Source organism: Leucopleurus acutus, assembly GCF_964270905.1.
Source record: "Leucopleurus acutus genome assembly, chromosome: 2".
Taxonomy (NCBI): domain Eukaryota; kingdom Metazoa; phylum Chordata; class Mammalia; order Artiodactyla; family Delphinidae; genus Leucopleurus; species Leucopleurus acutus.
The window spans coordinates 45,999,145-46,015,071 of record NC_139143.1 but is presented as its reverse complement, the minus strand read 5'-3'; the positions used below and the strand labels follow the sequence as shown (position 1 = coordinate 46,015,071).

The following is a 15,927-nucleotide window of genomic DNA, read 5'->3' as shown; positions in this document are numbered from 1 at the left end:
TGAGACAGCATGGGTAGTTATGTGTTTTTCTTTTCCCTCAATGCTCCAAGTTAGTTTGGTTCTCATACCTCCCTTGAGAAATTAAGGGATGCTTCTGGGACTTCATTAGCATATGTGTCCCCGTGCTCTGGGATGGACATTAATGAAGAAGAATGTGGGTTCTTGGCAAATTCCCTGGACAGCAGGCAATGCCAGAAGGGGTAAGTGTTCTACCCAACATGTAGCATCCTCAGAGGGGAACAGGAGTACACTCTGAGCCAAGGGAAGGTTAGGCCTGTAACTAAGGTCCCAAAGGACTGGTTAGTAGCATAACATATGCTGACTGCTTCCTCTCACACAACTTTAGAGGCTTAGTCTCCAAAGGGGATGTGCTGCAGGGACTACTGGGGTGTAGGGAGAAAAATATTAGAATTTCTCATTATTTTTTTTATCTTGTCTTTTTAAGATTTCTATTTTTGCATATGTTTTGTGCTAGTAAATATTACATGGATATATTATATAAATAGTAGCTATATATCTATCAGAAATACATGCGCCTAATCATTTTTTAATGATGAAGTGTGGGATCCAGAGTTTCAGAGATCACTGCTCTGGAGAATCTTTGGAGCTTGCCATGGACTCCAGCGGAGGCCTGTGATGCTGGCCCAGAGCAGCCCAGCTGAGGAGAAAGGTCCAGCCTGTGTGGACAGACTTGGCGGCGAGGTGGGACTTAGTTGTCCTTGAGAGGGAGCTCTCCAGAAACAGCAGCTGGATGACTGTCCCCCATGCCCATGTGAGTCACAGCCTCTGAGATCAACCTCAGGGTCCCCTGCTACCTGATATCTTAGGGCCTTTTATTATATTCTTTGCTGAGGAGAGGTTTCATAGTTTCTCAAAGGGAGATTTGAAGAGGTGGGAGGCCTAGGATATTCTGCAGCATGTGGGGAGCTGTGACTGATTAGGACTTTGTAGATGGTCAGGTGGGAGGGGATCCTGTCACCATGGTTAGGAGCCCGGCATCTTAGGGACTGTGTCCTTCTGCTCTGACTGTATCTCAGACTTGTTTCCGAGGTGATTTACATTTGTGACAAATACTTGTGGTTGGCTGACGGAACCCCATTTTTGTTTGGGGTGGAAATGTGCTCAGCTGAAAATTCCATTTCTCAACCTCTCTTGAAGGGAGAGGTGGTCCCAAGATGTGACCCTAGCCCAGGGGATGTAAGCTGAAGTCCTCACTGGGGCTTTCCTGTTGGCTGCTTATTAGGGCTCAGAATCAGCCGGTGCACACATTTGACCCTTCACACTCCTCTTTTTTTTTTTGGCATGATGCTGAAGGTGGGGCAGCTGTCTTGTGACCCCACCGTGACAAGGAGGAAGATGGATAATTGGAAATATAGAAGGAGCCTGGCTGCCGGAGGTGCTGGTCTGCTCTTCCCAGACTTTTTGTTATGGAAGGAAAAGAAATCTCTATTTGATTCAGCCATTGCAGGGGTTTTTCTGTTGCTCCCAGGGGAATGCAGTGCTAGCGAACACGAAGGTGGACTCAGGGCTCGCAGACACCTGGGTTAAGGCCATGGCTTCATGCAAGATGCTGACGTCCTTAGAGTTGAAGAGCGTGAGCGTCCCCTGTCTCAGGGAGCCCTTGTTCCCTCTTCTTCTCCAGCAAGGATGGAAACAAGCTGTCCTGTTACTTGCAAGTCCTTGGAAGAGGAGAGAGGCATTGAGCTGGCCCTTTAAGAATAACTAATTCTGTTAAGAATGTGGAAAGTGAAAGTCAGGGCGAGTGCTGGAGCCGGCTGTGCAGGTTTGAGCGAACTGATGGTGCTTAGCTCTGCTAATACAGATTCAGTGGTGGCAGCTGGTGGCTTCAAGTTGGCCACGGTGAGAGTACTTGTATCATGGAAGTAGGCAAATATTACACATCAGGGCTTTTCTCTTTTTTTTCCTTTTCGGGAGAGCCAGTTGTTAAGCATTTACCAACACACCCTTGGCAAGACCACAAGTTTAGTTTACTAACTACCTTAATATCGTTTCATAGCTTCTCTGCTTTCCCCATGCTGTCTAATAAGTTATAAGTGAGCAGAATCAAGAAGCAGCTGATTTCTACTGAACTCAGGCTGGAGTCTTTTATGTATTTATTTTTAAAGATCCTTGAATTTTATTTACTTATTTATTTATTTGGCTGTGTCGGGTCTCAGTTGTGGCATGCAGGGTCTTTTGTTGTGCACGGCTCTAGGCGTGGGCTTAGTGGCCCCGAGGCATGTGGGATCTTAGTTCCCCAACGAGGGATCCAACCCACATCCTCTGCATTGGAAAGCCGATTCTGAACCACTGGATCACCAGGGAAGTCCCAGGCTGAAGTCTTATTATGTCTTTGGGCCTAAGGTGAGCCCTAAAAGTTCAGCCTGAAGGCAAAACTAATTTTAATCTGACTTGGCTGTAAATTTGTCATCCGGTCAAGCCCCTGTCTCGGCATTCGTCTCCTTTCCACATCATCAGCCTCCTGCCCCCATCCTGTCGACAATCTACAGGGCCTCAGCTCTTGCAAACCCAGCTTCTTGCCCCAGTTGTGCCACCCACAGAAGCCCCGGATTCTGGGTCCGGAACGGCAGTTTCTCACTTGCATCCACATATCTTATGATCTTCCTTATGAGCACACCACGTGCTCTTTTTACGATGTGACATGACACTCCTCTATCAAGAGCTGGGGTCTGTATGTCCTGTCCTTGAAATGGGGTGGATCTTCATAAAACTGCTTCACTAATAGCATATGGTTGGTCGTAATGGGCAATACAGCTTCTGCCTGGCTCTGTCTCTCAGGACACATGCCTTTGGAGCCCGGAGCCACCATGTAAGAAGTCTGGCAGCCCTGAAGCTGCTGTTCTGAGAGACCACGCGGAGAGGCCACAGAAAGCTAGAGAGGCCCAAGGAACCCTCAGCTGTTCCAGGCTCCAGCTAGCCAAGTCTTTCCAGTTCAGGCACAGGCTGCATGTGCGACGGGGCCTGCAGATGATTTAATGCCTGGCCTTTGAGCCAGCCCAGCTGTGCTGAGTGGAGCAGAAGTGAGCTGTCCCTCTCTGAGCCCTGCCCAGACTGCAGACTCAAGAGTTAAGGAAATGTTTCTCTGAGGTACTGGAGATGAAGCCTTCACCATATCTTTAGTGGGGACACACTTCAACCCACAACACTGCCATTGCAAGAAACACAGGTCTGCTCTTCAGAGGGAAACCAGTCCTAATTCTGTCAGGTCTGAGAAGAGTGTTTCATGCAAGTTAACCTCCCCATTCCATACACTCACACTGACACTCACACTCACACACACATGTGCACAAGCCTCCCATTATGTGTGTATATAGATATAATATAAATATTATATATATAATTTTAACATAAATGGGATTATGTTATACACATTTGTAAACAACTTGCCTTATACACTTAACAGTATGTCCTGAAGGTCCTTCCATGTGAGTACGTTTCAATCTACCTCATCCCTTGTTATCATGATATAGTGATTTCATAGTATTGATAGGCTGTGGGTAGATAGTAAAGTTGTTTTCAATGTTTTGATTAGAGTTAACCCTAACCACAAATGTAATGTTTGGTGACTTTAAAATTTTCCTAACAGTTAGGACAGTAATTCCTTATGGTAAGAGAATATTTTTGTTAAAAAAATATTGCTGGGTGACCTCCAGGCGGAGTCATAATCCACTTTGCATGATAAAAGAGGGAGCAGAAGGAGGGTCGGGGCTGAGCACACTGGGGTCTGAGTCAGGGAAGACGTGGAGCTGGGAGGAAGCACTTTGAAAGAGACCTGGCCCAGGGGGCCCTTTTGAGTTAAGCGATGCCCAGCCATGGAATGTAAACCCAGTCTTCCTTCCCCTCCCTGAAATATTAGGAAAAGGTGACATTGCTCACTAATACGTTCAGTGAGAGTGGAATTGGTTTTAGAATCCACAGAGGAATGCTGAATTTTTGTGTCACTGTGGGTGAAAACAGACATCCTTGCACATCTGTTTTTGAGCTCATTATGAAGTGAGCCAGGCAGGCCAGATCCTCTTACGTGGAACTCATCCAATGACAAAAGCCTTCAGGCTGCTGGTATCACTGAAATTGGACCTTGCCTCTGGAGACAGTGGGCAGATATCTAGGGGTAGGGGAGCCAGGTAAGGAGCTGGGCATCTTGGGAAGGGCTCCCTGAAAAGATCACTACAACCACCTGTGGGTGAGAGAAAGAGCTGAGTTTGTTGCTCACTCAGGTAAGGGGAAGTACTGCCTTGGATGGAGACTTAGCAGCCTTTCAGAATGGGGAGGGCAAAGCCACGGTATTTATGAAGTGTTGGAGTCTAGTTTAAGGTGGGCTTTCAGTGTGGTGGCTTGATTAGGATTGGGGAAGGATCGTGATGCAAACATTTCAGATTGGTGACGACAGGGTTTTGACATCAGGTTCCAAAGAGCCTTGAAGAGAATAGCCATTTGATGCTGTCTATTGAAAAGCTGAGCATTTTTAAATGCGTTTGCAACATTTACCTTCCCGGACAGAAATTGCTTGGAATAGTAAGGTCATGCTGCTGAAGACAAGGGAATTGTAATGTCCAGGTTAGTGAAGACAGCAAATGATGAGGGTGTCAATGGTATTGGTTCTCAGACCTAATTTCTGAGATCATCCCCTTCGGATTCTGGGGAAAACCTCATGTAGTAAGATGTTTAACCTGTACCCAAGCAAATGCTAAGTCGCTTTTAATATTGTCCCCACCCTTCAGTTAAGGAATTATTGCACTCTATGTCATCAACAAAGTCTGTGAAGAGGGAGCCTCATTTCTACAGGAGACTGAGGAGTGTTAATCTGACTGGTCAGAAACCAAGACATCTACTAGACCTCATTTTACATGTGTATGTGTGTGTGTGTGTATTATGCTATATAGTCAGAAATCAGGGCTTCCCTGGTGGCGCAGTGGTTGAGAGTCCGCCTGCCGATGTAGGGGACACGGGTTCGTGCCCCGGTCCGGGAAGATCCCACATGCTGCGGAGCGGCTGGGCCCGTGAGCCATGGCCGCTGAGCCTGCGCGTCCGGAGCCTGTGCTCCGCAACGGGAGAGGCCACAACAGTGAGAGGCCCGCGTACCGCGTACCGCAAAAAAAAAAAAAAAAAAAAAAATCAAACTTCATGTTTTTGGTCCATTTTCTCACACACAGGTTCAGTCAGGTCTCTCCTGCTCCCTTTGCCCTGGACATAACCTGGGAAGGTCCATGTTATGGACTGAGAAAAGTCCAGCTATATTCACACTCCCAGATCCAACTCCTTGTATATGCGGCTGGCAGCTCAATGGACTCCAATCTGTTCTGCTGACCAGCCATTTCGATTAAGAAGTGAGAAAAGGAAATTTACCCTACACTTCCAGACCCATGTCTTGTGTCCCAGCATTACTTCCCGTGGAAACTCTACATTTGGGAGCGTTGGGTTTGGGCTGGATATACACCATCTATCCCTCCAAACACTGTCCATCCTTTTCCACCCCGCTCTGTGTATGGGTATGCTGACCTGTATGGTTTATATCAATCTACACTTTGCCCCTTTGTTCACCTAATAGAAAATACCAGCCAGAAATCAGAGGGAGGGAAGTGAATGAGGCTGGTATATTTATTTCCCCAGATCCCTCCCCTGTGGTCCTTGATGGGCTGGTGGTATCCTTTAACTGAATGTCATAGCTCCCGTCATGTGGCACTCTGCAAACACTTCTTTCTATCTGGGCTTTTATAACAGTTCTCACCTCTTTTCCTGATGGTGGGCCTAGGGTTGGAAATAGCTGCAACTAACCCTGAGATGCTACATTACCTCTGTGATTTCCCTATAACCTTGCCCACACTTTTGTAAAAAATCTCCTTTTCATTAACCTCTACTAAAATTATGCAGTTTGCCACTCTTACCTGTTGGGGGACCTGGCCAATATAGGGCTTTGTTGAGTTGTTAATGTTTTGTTTCCTCTTTGGTTGTAGTCACGTGATGCCTGGCAAGTGTTTGATAGATATTTGTTGAATGAATGAATGACTAAATGTGTGAGTTGAATGAATGAATGACTAAATGTGTGAGTGACAGGATTTGAACTCCAACCCCTCCTCTACAGACTTCTAATATACTACTGAGCGTTCACATGTAGAGTACAGTTGCTTGATGCACTCTGAGTACAATAAACAAGTGCGGGTGCTGTGGCTCCAGTTTCCAGGAACCTCCACTTCTTTGGATTTGCCCTGGTTGTTCATACCCAGATGTCCTCCTTCCCAGAGGAGCAGTATGAAATAATATAAAGAGTATCTGAAATATATAAAATGGTAAAGACACGATGTTCACTAAATGAAGAGTAGGATGATTTCTTCGACTCAAAAAGAGATAAGAGGTTCATATCACAAAATAAGAAATGTACACTGAAAAGTTTCACATGTATAGGTTATGGTTTTAATGGAGCCGTACTGAATGAACTGAAGTTAGAGCCATGAGGTATGAATTTATAAAGTTTATGTGACCTTTATTATAACTGATATTGACTAAGCATTATAACATTATTACATATGAGATAAATTTGATATAACTATCTTGTAATTATATCTATTGTTACTATCAGCTTCACAATTGCTGGTTCATGACATTCGTACACTTTCTACTGCATAAGTGTTAGAGGAGCTTCTTTAAATTTTGAGATGTGATATGTGACTTGCAACCCCCTGGGAACACTCATATGTCTCTGGGGAGATACCTTCAGGATGGAGCTCATGTAAATATCAGGCAGAATTGTTCCAAGCCCCCTTATCATGCCTAGCCCTGAGGAAGTACCTAGTTGTTTATAAATATTTCCATATTATAATTTCGTAAGGAGAGAAATTCCATGATCTTCCTCCCTGGATTTCCCAGCAGGAACGGAGTCAAGACCGAACTGTCATAATATACTTCCTTTCGGCGCAGAGCTCCCCCTTTGATAATCTCCAGGGCACATTCTTCCTTTGGAGATGCTTCTGCATTGTATATCCCAGCAGTTCCTGTCATGGCTGTTTCTGTAGAGCGACAAGAGAAGAGTGGGGTTATCTAAGACTAGCAGAGTCTACACGATAGAAGGCCTGCAGACACCAAGAGCTTAGCTTTTAGGGGCTGTTGGCCAGTGCTTGCTTGGCAAGGTCCACGGGCCCTGGCAGGAATACGTGGAGAAGACTGGGTATGTTTAGGGCCTATTGGGCAAAGAGAGGCTTGGTGTTCATATGGGCCTCGTCTAACTGGATGAAGATCTGTGGAGGCAGCTGGAGGTTACTTGTTGGGAGATTTGAATCATACTCCTCTCTTGGGTGTTTTGGCTGGAGTGAGGGAGTAATATGGAGGAGCAGAATGAGGATAGAGGTCATATGATGGGAAGTGTCAGTGGGCAAAACCAGGGTGAGGTATGATAACGACTACTGATTTGTAAAAGGAAATGACGGGAGAGAATCCAGACCTTTGCTCCCTTGTCAACACCAATCACTTTCACTTAGAAGGAAACTCTTGTTACCTGCTCTCTTCCTCCAGGTATTCGTGTCCTTCTTGCCCAGCTTCTGTCTCTCTCTCCATCCTTGTTTCATTGTGTTTCTTTGTCTCTCTCTCTCTCTCTCTCGTTCTGTAACTACTACTCAATTTACTCAATTATTCTTAAATAAAGTTTTCTTTTAAAATTTTTTAAAATTTTTATTTATTTATTTGGCTACACAGCATGTGGGATCTTAGTTCCCCAGCCAGGGACAGAAACCATGCCCCCTGCAGTGGAAGTGCGGAGTCTTAACCACTGGACCACAGGGAAGTCCCTTAAATAAAGTTTTCTTATCATACTTGCCACATGTTTTAGATAAACTTGTATTTGGACTTAAAGAAAAGTTGTAAAAATTGTGCAAAGTTTTTCCTTATATCCTTCAATCACAACAACATAACCATTGTACAATTATCAATAATAGATATGATAGAATTGGAACAACCTTACTAATTAAACTGCAGGCTTTATTTTTTCACTAATATCCTTTATATATTCCAGGATCTTATCCAGGATTTCACTTAGTAGTAATTTCTTCTTATTTTCCCTCTTATCTCTGACAGTTCCTCAGTCTTTCCTTGTCTCTCATGGCCTTGATGCTGTTGAAGAGTACTGTTCAACTGATTTGTGTAATGCCCCTCAATTTGGGTTTGTCCACTGTTCTTATAATTAGAATGAAGTTATGAATTTTGGGTAAGAATACCCCCAAAATGATACTGTGTTTTTCTCAGTGCATCATATCAAAGGGTTCATGATATCTATGTCTTATTACTGGTGTATTATTAAGGAAAACAAACTCACATTTGATAAGTCTCACATAGGAAAGTAATGGCCATTGAGTTTTCATGAGGACATAAGGTGTTTAGAATAGGGTCATATGATGCGTGTGGTGTCACTCAGCTCACTTGGTGGTCAGAATGGAAAGAAGGGTCAAAGAGCAGTCAGAGGCTCCACTAATGACAGTGGAGCCCCTTCATTAAAGGGAGAATAGCGCTGTCACTGGTTTTCAGTGCATGACACATGACGATATCAGGGAGTTCAGCACCCTCTTTACCCACAATGGTAAGAAAGGCAATCCATCTACAGGCCATTTATTCCAATCTCTTGACCTTACCTGTGTCTATGAGGCCAAGGATACAGAGGGTGATCGACACATTGACATTGGTCACTGCATATTCCACCCTGATAGAGGAGAAGAACCCATCCAGAGCAAACTTGCTTGCAGAATAGGCAGCAATAAGTGGATTAGCTGTTTTCCCTAAATGATATAGAGATGGGTTAACACGGGGACCTATTTCAGCTCTGACAGAGCTGATCTGTGTTTTATCAATAGCAGGCTTTGTAACCCCTGTGAAGTCCTTTTACCCTTTGAATCTTAGTTTTTCTCTACTCCCCAAAGAGATTATTATGCTGTGTTGAATTTCTGAAAGAGAAAAAACATTAAGGTATCAGAGAAACTCCCCTTGATGAGACTGGGATGCAGTGTGGAGTGGGCTGCAGGAAAGTCTTCATTGAAGAGGGATTAGTTAGATTTTTAGTAAAGATAGTAAATATGTGGATTATGAAAGACCCATGTAATTCCACAGCTGCTAACTCTTCCACCTCTGACCCAAGAGTGCTGGAAGGGTTTGGCAAGGGCTGTCTACACAGAAACCTATCACTGATTTACTTTCTATGCAAGGGGAATGAAAACTCCTGTCTTTGTTTTCTACTCCATATCACTTTTCTTACTTTCATCAGCCTGGTTAATTCTCACTCAGTTTTTTGGAGGATATGTGGACATATGCCTGACAGCATAACCTATTCATTATACCCTTTCCAAGACGAGAGAGTAGCGGTGTCCTGAGACCTTAGACTCTTTGCTCAGCATTATTATAACAGCTACTTTAAAATCCTTGTCTGCTAATTCTAAAATCTGGGTCATTTTAGGACTGATATCCATTGATTGCCTTTCCCTCCTGAGTATGGGTCACATATTCCTATTCTTGTATGTGCAGTAATTTTTCATTGTATCCTTGATATTGTAAGAGTCTCTGGATTCTATCATATTCCTCCAAAGAGTATTCATTTTTATTTTTTAGTTTTTGGTAGGCAGTTAACTTGGCCGAAACTCTGTGTCTCTTGCAGTAAGTACCAGATGAAATCTCTGTTTAATATTTGAATCTTAACTGGGCTTCTTGGTATCTACACTGCCCTGTGAGTATTTCAGGGGACAAATAGAGATTAGAGAAGTGTTTACAGACAGAATTTGGTGCTCTTGCACTGTGGCTCTTTCCTTTCTGGGATGTCTCCCTTCACTTTCCAGCTGCTACAGAAACCCCACACTCTTCCTTCTGCTTTTACAAGGTAGTAAGATGGCAGATTTCAATCCTAAAAATGACACTGATTGGGGTCTGCCCTTGAGCACAAGCTACAAAATTGGGAAACTCATCTAGTGTCATTTCCCTCTTTCAAGTGCCAACAACTCTCCAGTTTCTTCTTTTGATTCTTCTCTTCTGTGCTTTGAATGGTTGTTTTCTGTATTTTGTCTAAGTTTGTTACCTGGAGAAGGTTGGTCTATTAGGTATCACCCTGCCATTATTGGAATTGGAACCTCTGTGAGTTTTTAAAATATAATGAAGTTTCCAATTCCAATTCCATCCTTCCAATGAAGGAAGAATGATTTATTCAGTACAGATGCTGGGAAAGTTGGTTAACTAATTGGAACAAATTGTTAGCTCTTTGTTTTATGTCATATATCAGAAAATGATACATGGAAAATTATGGCAGGTGGTGTTGTCTACCCAATATCCATTTCCCTTTCTTTAATAAGAGAATCTAATTTTGTTCAGGATAGCAATGTATTCAGATAAAAATATTTACTTCTTCAAGATTCCCTTGCTCTTTTGGGTAGTCATGTGATCTAAATCTGGCCAATGAGAAATCTAGTAGTTGGGGTCTCCAGGAAAGATATTGATTACCTGATAAACTAGACAGATTCAGGTGACATGCAGCTTTTGCATTTTGCCCTTCCTCTTTTTTTCTAAGTAGACTACAGATGTGATGCCTAAAATTGCAGTAGTCATTTATGAACTTGAGGAAAAGCTGTATATTAATTATATAATTAAGGATTATAGAGCAAAAATGTGGAATGAGCTTAGATTCTTGAAGATATAGTAAGCCCATCAAACCAGCCCTGAACTTATTACCTGAGAAAAGGAAACCCTGTTTAGTGTTAAGCCATTTTAAGTGGAGTTTTTGTTACATGTGGAGCAGAATGAATCTCCTGACTGATGAAAACATTCAATCATAGAAAGATAATATAGGCAAACACTTACCAGATTCTCGTTTATGAAAAATCATTCTAACATAAAAGTAAAAAAACATGTAAAGGCAAAGAATATTTTATTAAACAAAATGTAAAATGTCTATATGCCAAAACGGTAACTATAATAATTTCACTATAAAGATAAAGGGTAAATGATAAACTAGAAGATAATTTTCAACATATTAGTCAGACAAAAGCTTAATATCATCAATCTTTAGTATATAAAGAACTCTTAAAAATTCAAAAAATACAAACAAATCTCTGTAGGGAAACACTCCATCCTCAATCCTCAATCATGAGTTTTGGCTTGAGATAACTCTACAGTCAAGTTCCAGGAATGGGTGTGTAACACAGGATGGCCAATCAGAGTTTCTGGTACCACTGGGTTACTGACTAGTCTAAGGCTGGACCAAAGACTCAAGCAGGGCATCAAGATACATTGTTGTTGCTTAACAAGAAATCAGTTCCCTTTTCTTCCTCTGTATCAGAACCCCAACTGAATTCATGTTTCCACCTGTTGCAGAGACTGCAGTATTCTCTCCAAATATCTTCTGCCCCTCTTCCTTAGCAGTAGAATCCTGGATTTGTAGCTGGGCTCCGTTATCTGGAATAAAGTCCACACTTCTCAGCTTCTTTCAGCCGGATGGTGCCAAATGACTAAGTACCATCCAAAAAGTTGTACACAAAAGTGTGTCACGTGATTTCTGGGATATGTCCTTAAAGGAAGAAATCAGTCTCTCCCTTCTCAATCCTTCCTCCTTCTTGGTTCCTGAAGGTTGACCCCAGAACTATCATGGACCTTGAAGTAGAAGCCGTATGTTGAGAATGACAGAGCATTTAGAGAAAAGGAAGAAACCTGGGTGACCATGGAGCTGCCATCCTAGCCCTATACTGCTTACCTCCAGACTTGATTTGCCCTTTAACTTATTACATCCACTGTTATTTTAGGTTTTCTGTGTCAGAGAGCTGCACCTAATCCATGTTGAGAGTCTCCCTCACTTTTATGTAGCCCATGTGCCAAAGGAAAGCTGATACCATCTCTAACTCTAGGGGTGGCTTGTATGATTTATTTAATACCATCCTCCTTGCCCATGATTGTTACTGGAAAGGGCATGAGGCCCAGTTTGGACCAATGAGACTTGAGCGGAATCTTGTTGGAGTGTCTGGGAAAGTGCTTTTCCTTGTGGGAGAGTTTCTTAAAGTAGAAATCCTGTTTCTCTTCTGCTGGACATTTCCGTGTATGGATATGAGGGCTGAAATTGCTACATCTGTCTCACTGTCAGCCTGAGGATGAAGCCACACATGGAGGAGAGCAGAGCCAAGAGAGTCACGGGGACCCTGAGCTTGAGCCAAGTCAGTTGCCTGCCCTGCATCTGCTTCCACTTATGTCAATAATTTTCCTGTTGTTTAAGTCAAAAATAGATCCAAATTGTTAATAAGAATAGCACAATTGTCAAAACTATGAGTTCTCGAGTTAGATGACCTGGGTGTGAAATCCCAAGTATGCCATTTCTTAGCTGTAATATGTGGATAATAATATTACTAAGCTGAAGTAATCCATGTAACAGACTTAGGACAAACTGACACTTAGTAAATGCTATTATTAGTAGTATTAGTATTTCAAATTGGTGAGAAAAGCATGAGCTGTTCCAAAAATCACGTTGGAACAAATAGTTAGCTATTTGGAGAAAAGAAAAATGCCATTCTAATAAATAAATTCAAATTATATTAGAGAATATATGTGGAAAATAAGATAATAAAATATGTGTGAATATATAACCTCAAGGTAAAAGATATTCTTTTTGTGGTACGCGGGCCTCTCAGTGCTGTGGCCTCTCCCGTTGTGGAGCACAGGCTCCGGACGCGCAGGCTCAGCGGCCATGGCTCGCAGGCCCAGCCGCTCCGCGGCACGTGGGATCCCCCGGACCGGATCCGGGTCACGAACCCGCGTCCCCTGCATCGACAGGCGAACTCTCAACCACTGCGCGACCAGGGAAGCCCCCGTTTTGTATTCTTGATTACAATCTAGGTAACGATCAAAATAATAAAAAGGATTCTAAGTTGTTTTGCAGGAGAAAAGGGACAGATTTTTTTTTATTGTTGTTGTTCCTGAGAGGAAGGTGAGAAAAGAGAGAAAGGGAAAGAGGAAGAAAGGAGAGGGGTACGGAAGAAGCCATGGCAGAAGAGTTTTTGAAAAATTCATCAGATAGCTGTATGGTTTCAATAAACGTTTTAAATGGTGAAGAGAAATACTGAATTGACATAGAGATGGCCAACAGGCACATGAAAAAATGCTCAACATTGCTAATCATTAGAGAAATGCAAATCAAAACTACAATGAGGCACCACCTCACACTGGTCAGAATGGCCATCATTAAAAAGTCTACAAATAATAAATGCTGGAGAGGGTGTGGAGGAAAGGGAACCCTCCTACCCTATTGGTGGAAATGTAAATTGGTACAGCCACTATGGAGAACAGTATGGAGGTTCCATAAAAACTAAAAATAGAGTTACCATGTGATCCTGCAATCCCACTCCTGGGCATATATCCAGAAAAAACTCTAATTTGAAAAGATACACACATGCCAATGTTCATTGCAGCACTATTTACAATAGCCAAGACATGGAATCACCTTAAATGTCCATCGAGAGATGAATGGATAAAGATGTGGTACGTGTGTGTGTGTGTGTGTGTGTGTGTGTGTGTGTATAAAATGAAATATATATACATATAATGAAATGTTACTCAGCTATAAAAAGAATGAAATAATGTGATTTGCAGCAACACGCATGGACCTTGAGATTATCATACTAAGTGAAGTAAGTCAGACAAAGATAAATATCATATGATATTGCCTATATGTGGAATCTAAAAAAAAAAATTCAGATGAACTAATTTACAAAGCAGAAATAGACACACAGACATAGAAAACTTACGGTTACCAAAGGGGAAAGGTGGGGAGGGATAAATTAGGAGTTTGGGATTAACATATACACACTACTATATATAAAATAGATAACCAACAAGGACCTACTATAATACAGGGAACAATACTCGATATTTTGTAATAACTTATAATGGGAAAGAATCCGAAAAAGGATAGGTATATTATGTATAATTGAATCACTTTGCTGTACACCTGAAACTAACACACACACACAAAATACTGAACTATTAGACAAGGGTCAAGATTGAACAGACTACTGAAAGTTTTTCATCTTTATTATGAAAATTATGCATGAGGTACACTTTAACCTAACTACCTATGGGCACTGTCAGTTTTTCAGCTGAAGGCTGCAGCTGTCATTGACATTCATTATAACCATATTTCATTTCTTAACTTTTGTGACCTGCCACTGATCTGCAAACCTTTAAACCAGTAGTTCTCATATTTAATTCCCGTAAGCACCATGTGTCAAGAACATGCAGTTTTGAGCCCACCTCTTCCTCAGAGTCTTCTAGTTGGTGTTTTGGGGTAGAGGCTGTGCTGAAGGGTTCAGTAGGAAAGAGGGTCATAAACCATATCTAGGGTAGTTTTAAAGGTGGATATGGGAGCAGGAAAGGTGTGGCGACATAAGCTTATTGAACTTGATCTAGGAACTTACAGGAGAAATGGAGGGGGAAGGTCTTTGGAAGGGGCTGAAGTCTCTCACAATGATAATTGGATGAGCCGTCAGTAAATTATGAGTTGTTGGATCTCTTTAAAGCTCATACTAGTATGATCAGGGAAAACATCTGTCCCAAATCTAAAGTGGATATTCAGGTGAAGAAACATATTGGACTAACCAGGAAACTTCACCTGCAGGAGGTAAGTTCTGAGCTCTGCTTTGATGAAAGAAAGTGCAGGAAGGGCCAGGTTGGTGGGGGAATGGTTTGTGCAAAGACTAGGGGTGGGAATGAGTTAGTTACAATGAAAAGCCAAAGGAACAAGAAAAATAACAACAAAGTTTATTATATTTTCTCCTCTGTAGAAGTAAAGGCTTATAAGCACTTATCCAAAGCCCTTAGGGCCTGATGTGTTATGGAATTATTTTTGGAATTTAGAAGATGGTGTGAGGCTTACACAGTGTATTCTATAACACTCCCAGTAGGGCCTGGGGAGGCATCCTGTAAGCAAACACATTATTATTTCTGCACTAAGATATTTGAAAGTTCACACAGAGATAAAGGCTTTAAGTAGCCTCAATTTAGTTCAAGTTAAATTAATTACAGTAAGTCCCTTACATACAAACGAGTTCTGTTCCAAGAGCGCGTTCCTAAGTCCACTTTGTTCGTAAGTCCAGCAAAATTAGCCTATGTACCCAACTAACACAATCGGCTATATAGTACTGTACTGTAATAGGTTTATAATACTTTTCACACAAATAATACATAAAAAACAAACAAACACAAAAAAACAACGAAAACATTTTTAATCTTATAGTATAGTACCTTGAAAGGTACAGTAGTACAATACAACAGCTGGCATACAAGGGCTGGCATCGAGTGAACAGGCAAGAAGAGTTACTGACTGGAGGAGGGAGAGGAGGTGGGAGGTGGTAGAGCTGAAGGATCGTCAGCAATAGGAGACGGGGGGCGAGCTGCCGTTTCACTCACGCCGGACATTGATGGCACAGGTTCTGGCTCCTTGGTGGATTCAGTTCTATCTACCTTCTTGAAAAAACGATCCAGTGATGTCTGGGTAGTAGCTCTTTTTTTTTCTCGTCATAGATGACACGGTGGCACTGGATTGCATTCTGAACGGCTGCTGCAACCTTCATGTACCATTCTACATTCGGGTCCTGTGCCTCAAAAACTAACAGTGCCTCCTCAGATAAAGAAAATCCCCTTGCCATTTCCTGCGTCGTGAATCTCTTTGGTTCTTCAGTTACTTCTTCCTCTTGTCTCTCTTTGTCCTTTTTCTGGACCTTCCATACCATCAGGTCCTCATTAGTAAGCTCCTCGTGTGGCACATAAACAGTACTGTACAGTAAAGTACACAAAAGCACAACCACTTGTAGAGGATGCACGTACGTAACAATGTACACCAGACACGTGAACTAACTTACATGCCTGGACATTCGAATGCATGTTCGCATCTTTGAAAGTTTGCAACTT

General features: G+C 42.3%; 1 protein-coding gene across 1 annotated transcript in view; it reads right to left on the bottom strand.

Moving 5' to 3' along the window:
* Positions 1 to 6,409: 6,409 nt before the first annotated feature.
* Positions 6,410 to 15,927, bottom strand: part of HSD11B1 (hydroxysteroid 11-beta dehydrogenase 1) — a 29,476-nt gene continuing 19,958 nt past the window's right edge. Inside the window, exons 5-6 of the mRNA XM_082857333.1 lie at positions 8,637 to 8,780; positions 6,410 to 7,025 (exon numbers count right to left, since the gene is read on the bottom strand). Of these exons, the coding sequence (XP_082713459.1) occupies positions 6,808 to 7,025; positions 8,637 to 8,780 (362 nt within the window). The 3' untranslated portion in view covers positions 6,410 to 6,807. The remainder of the gene's footprint in view (positions 7,026 to 8,636; positions 8,781 to 15,927) is intronic.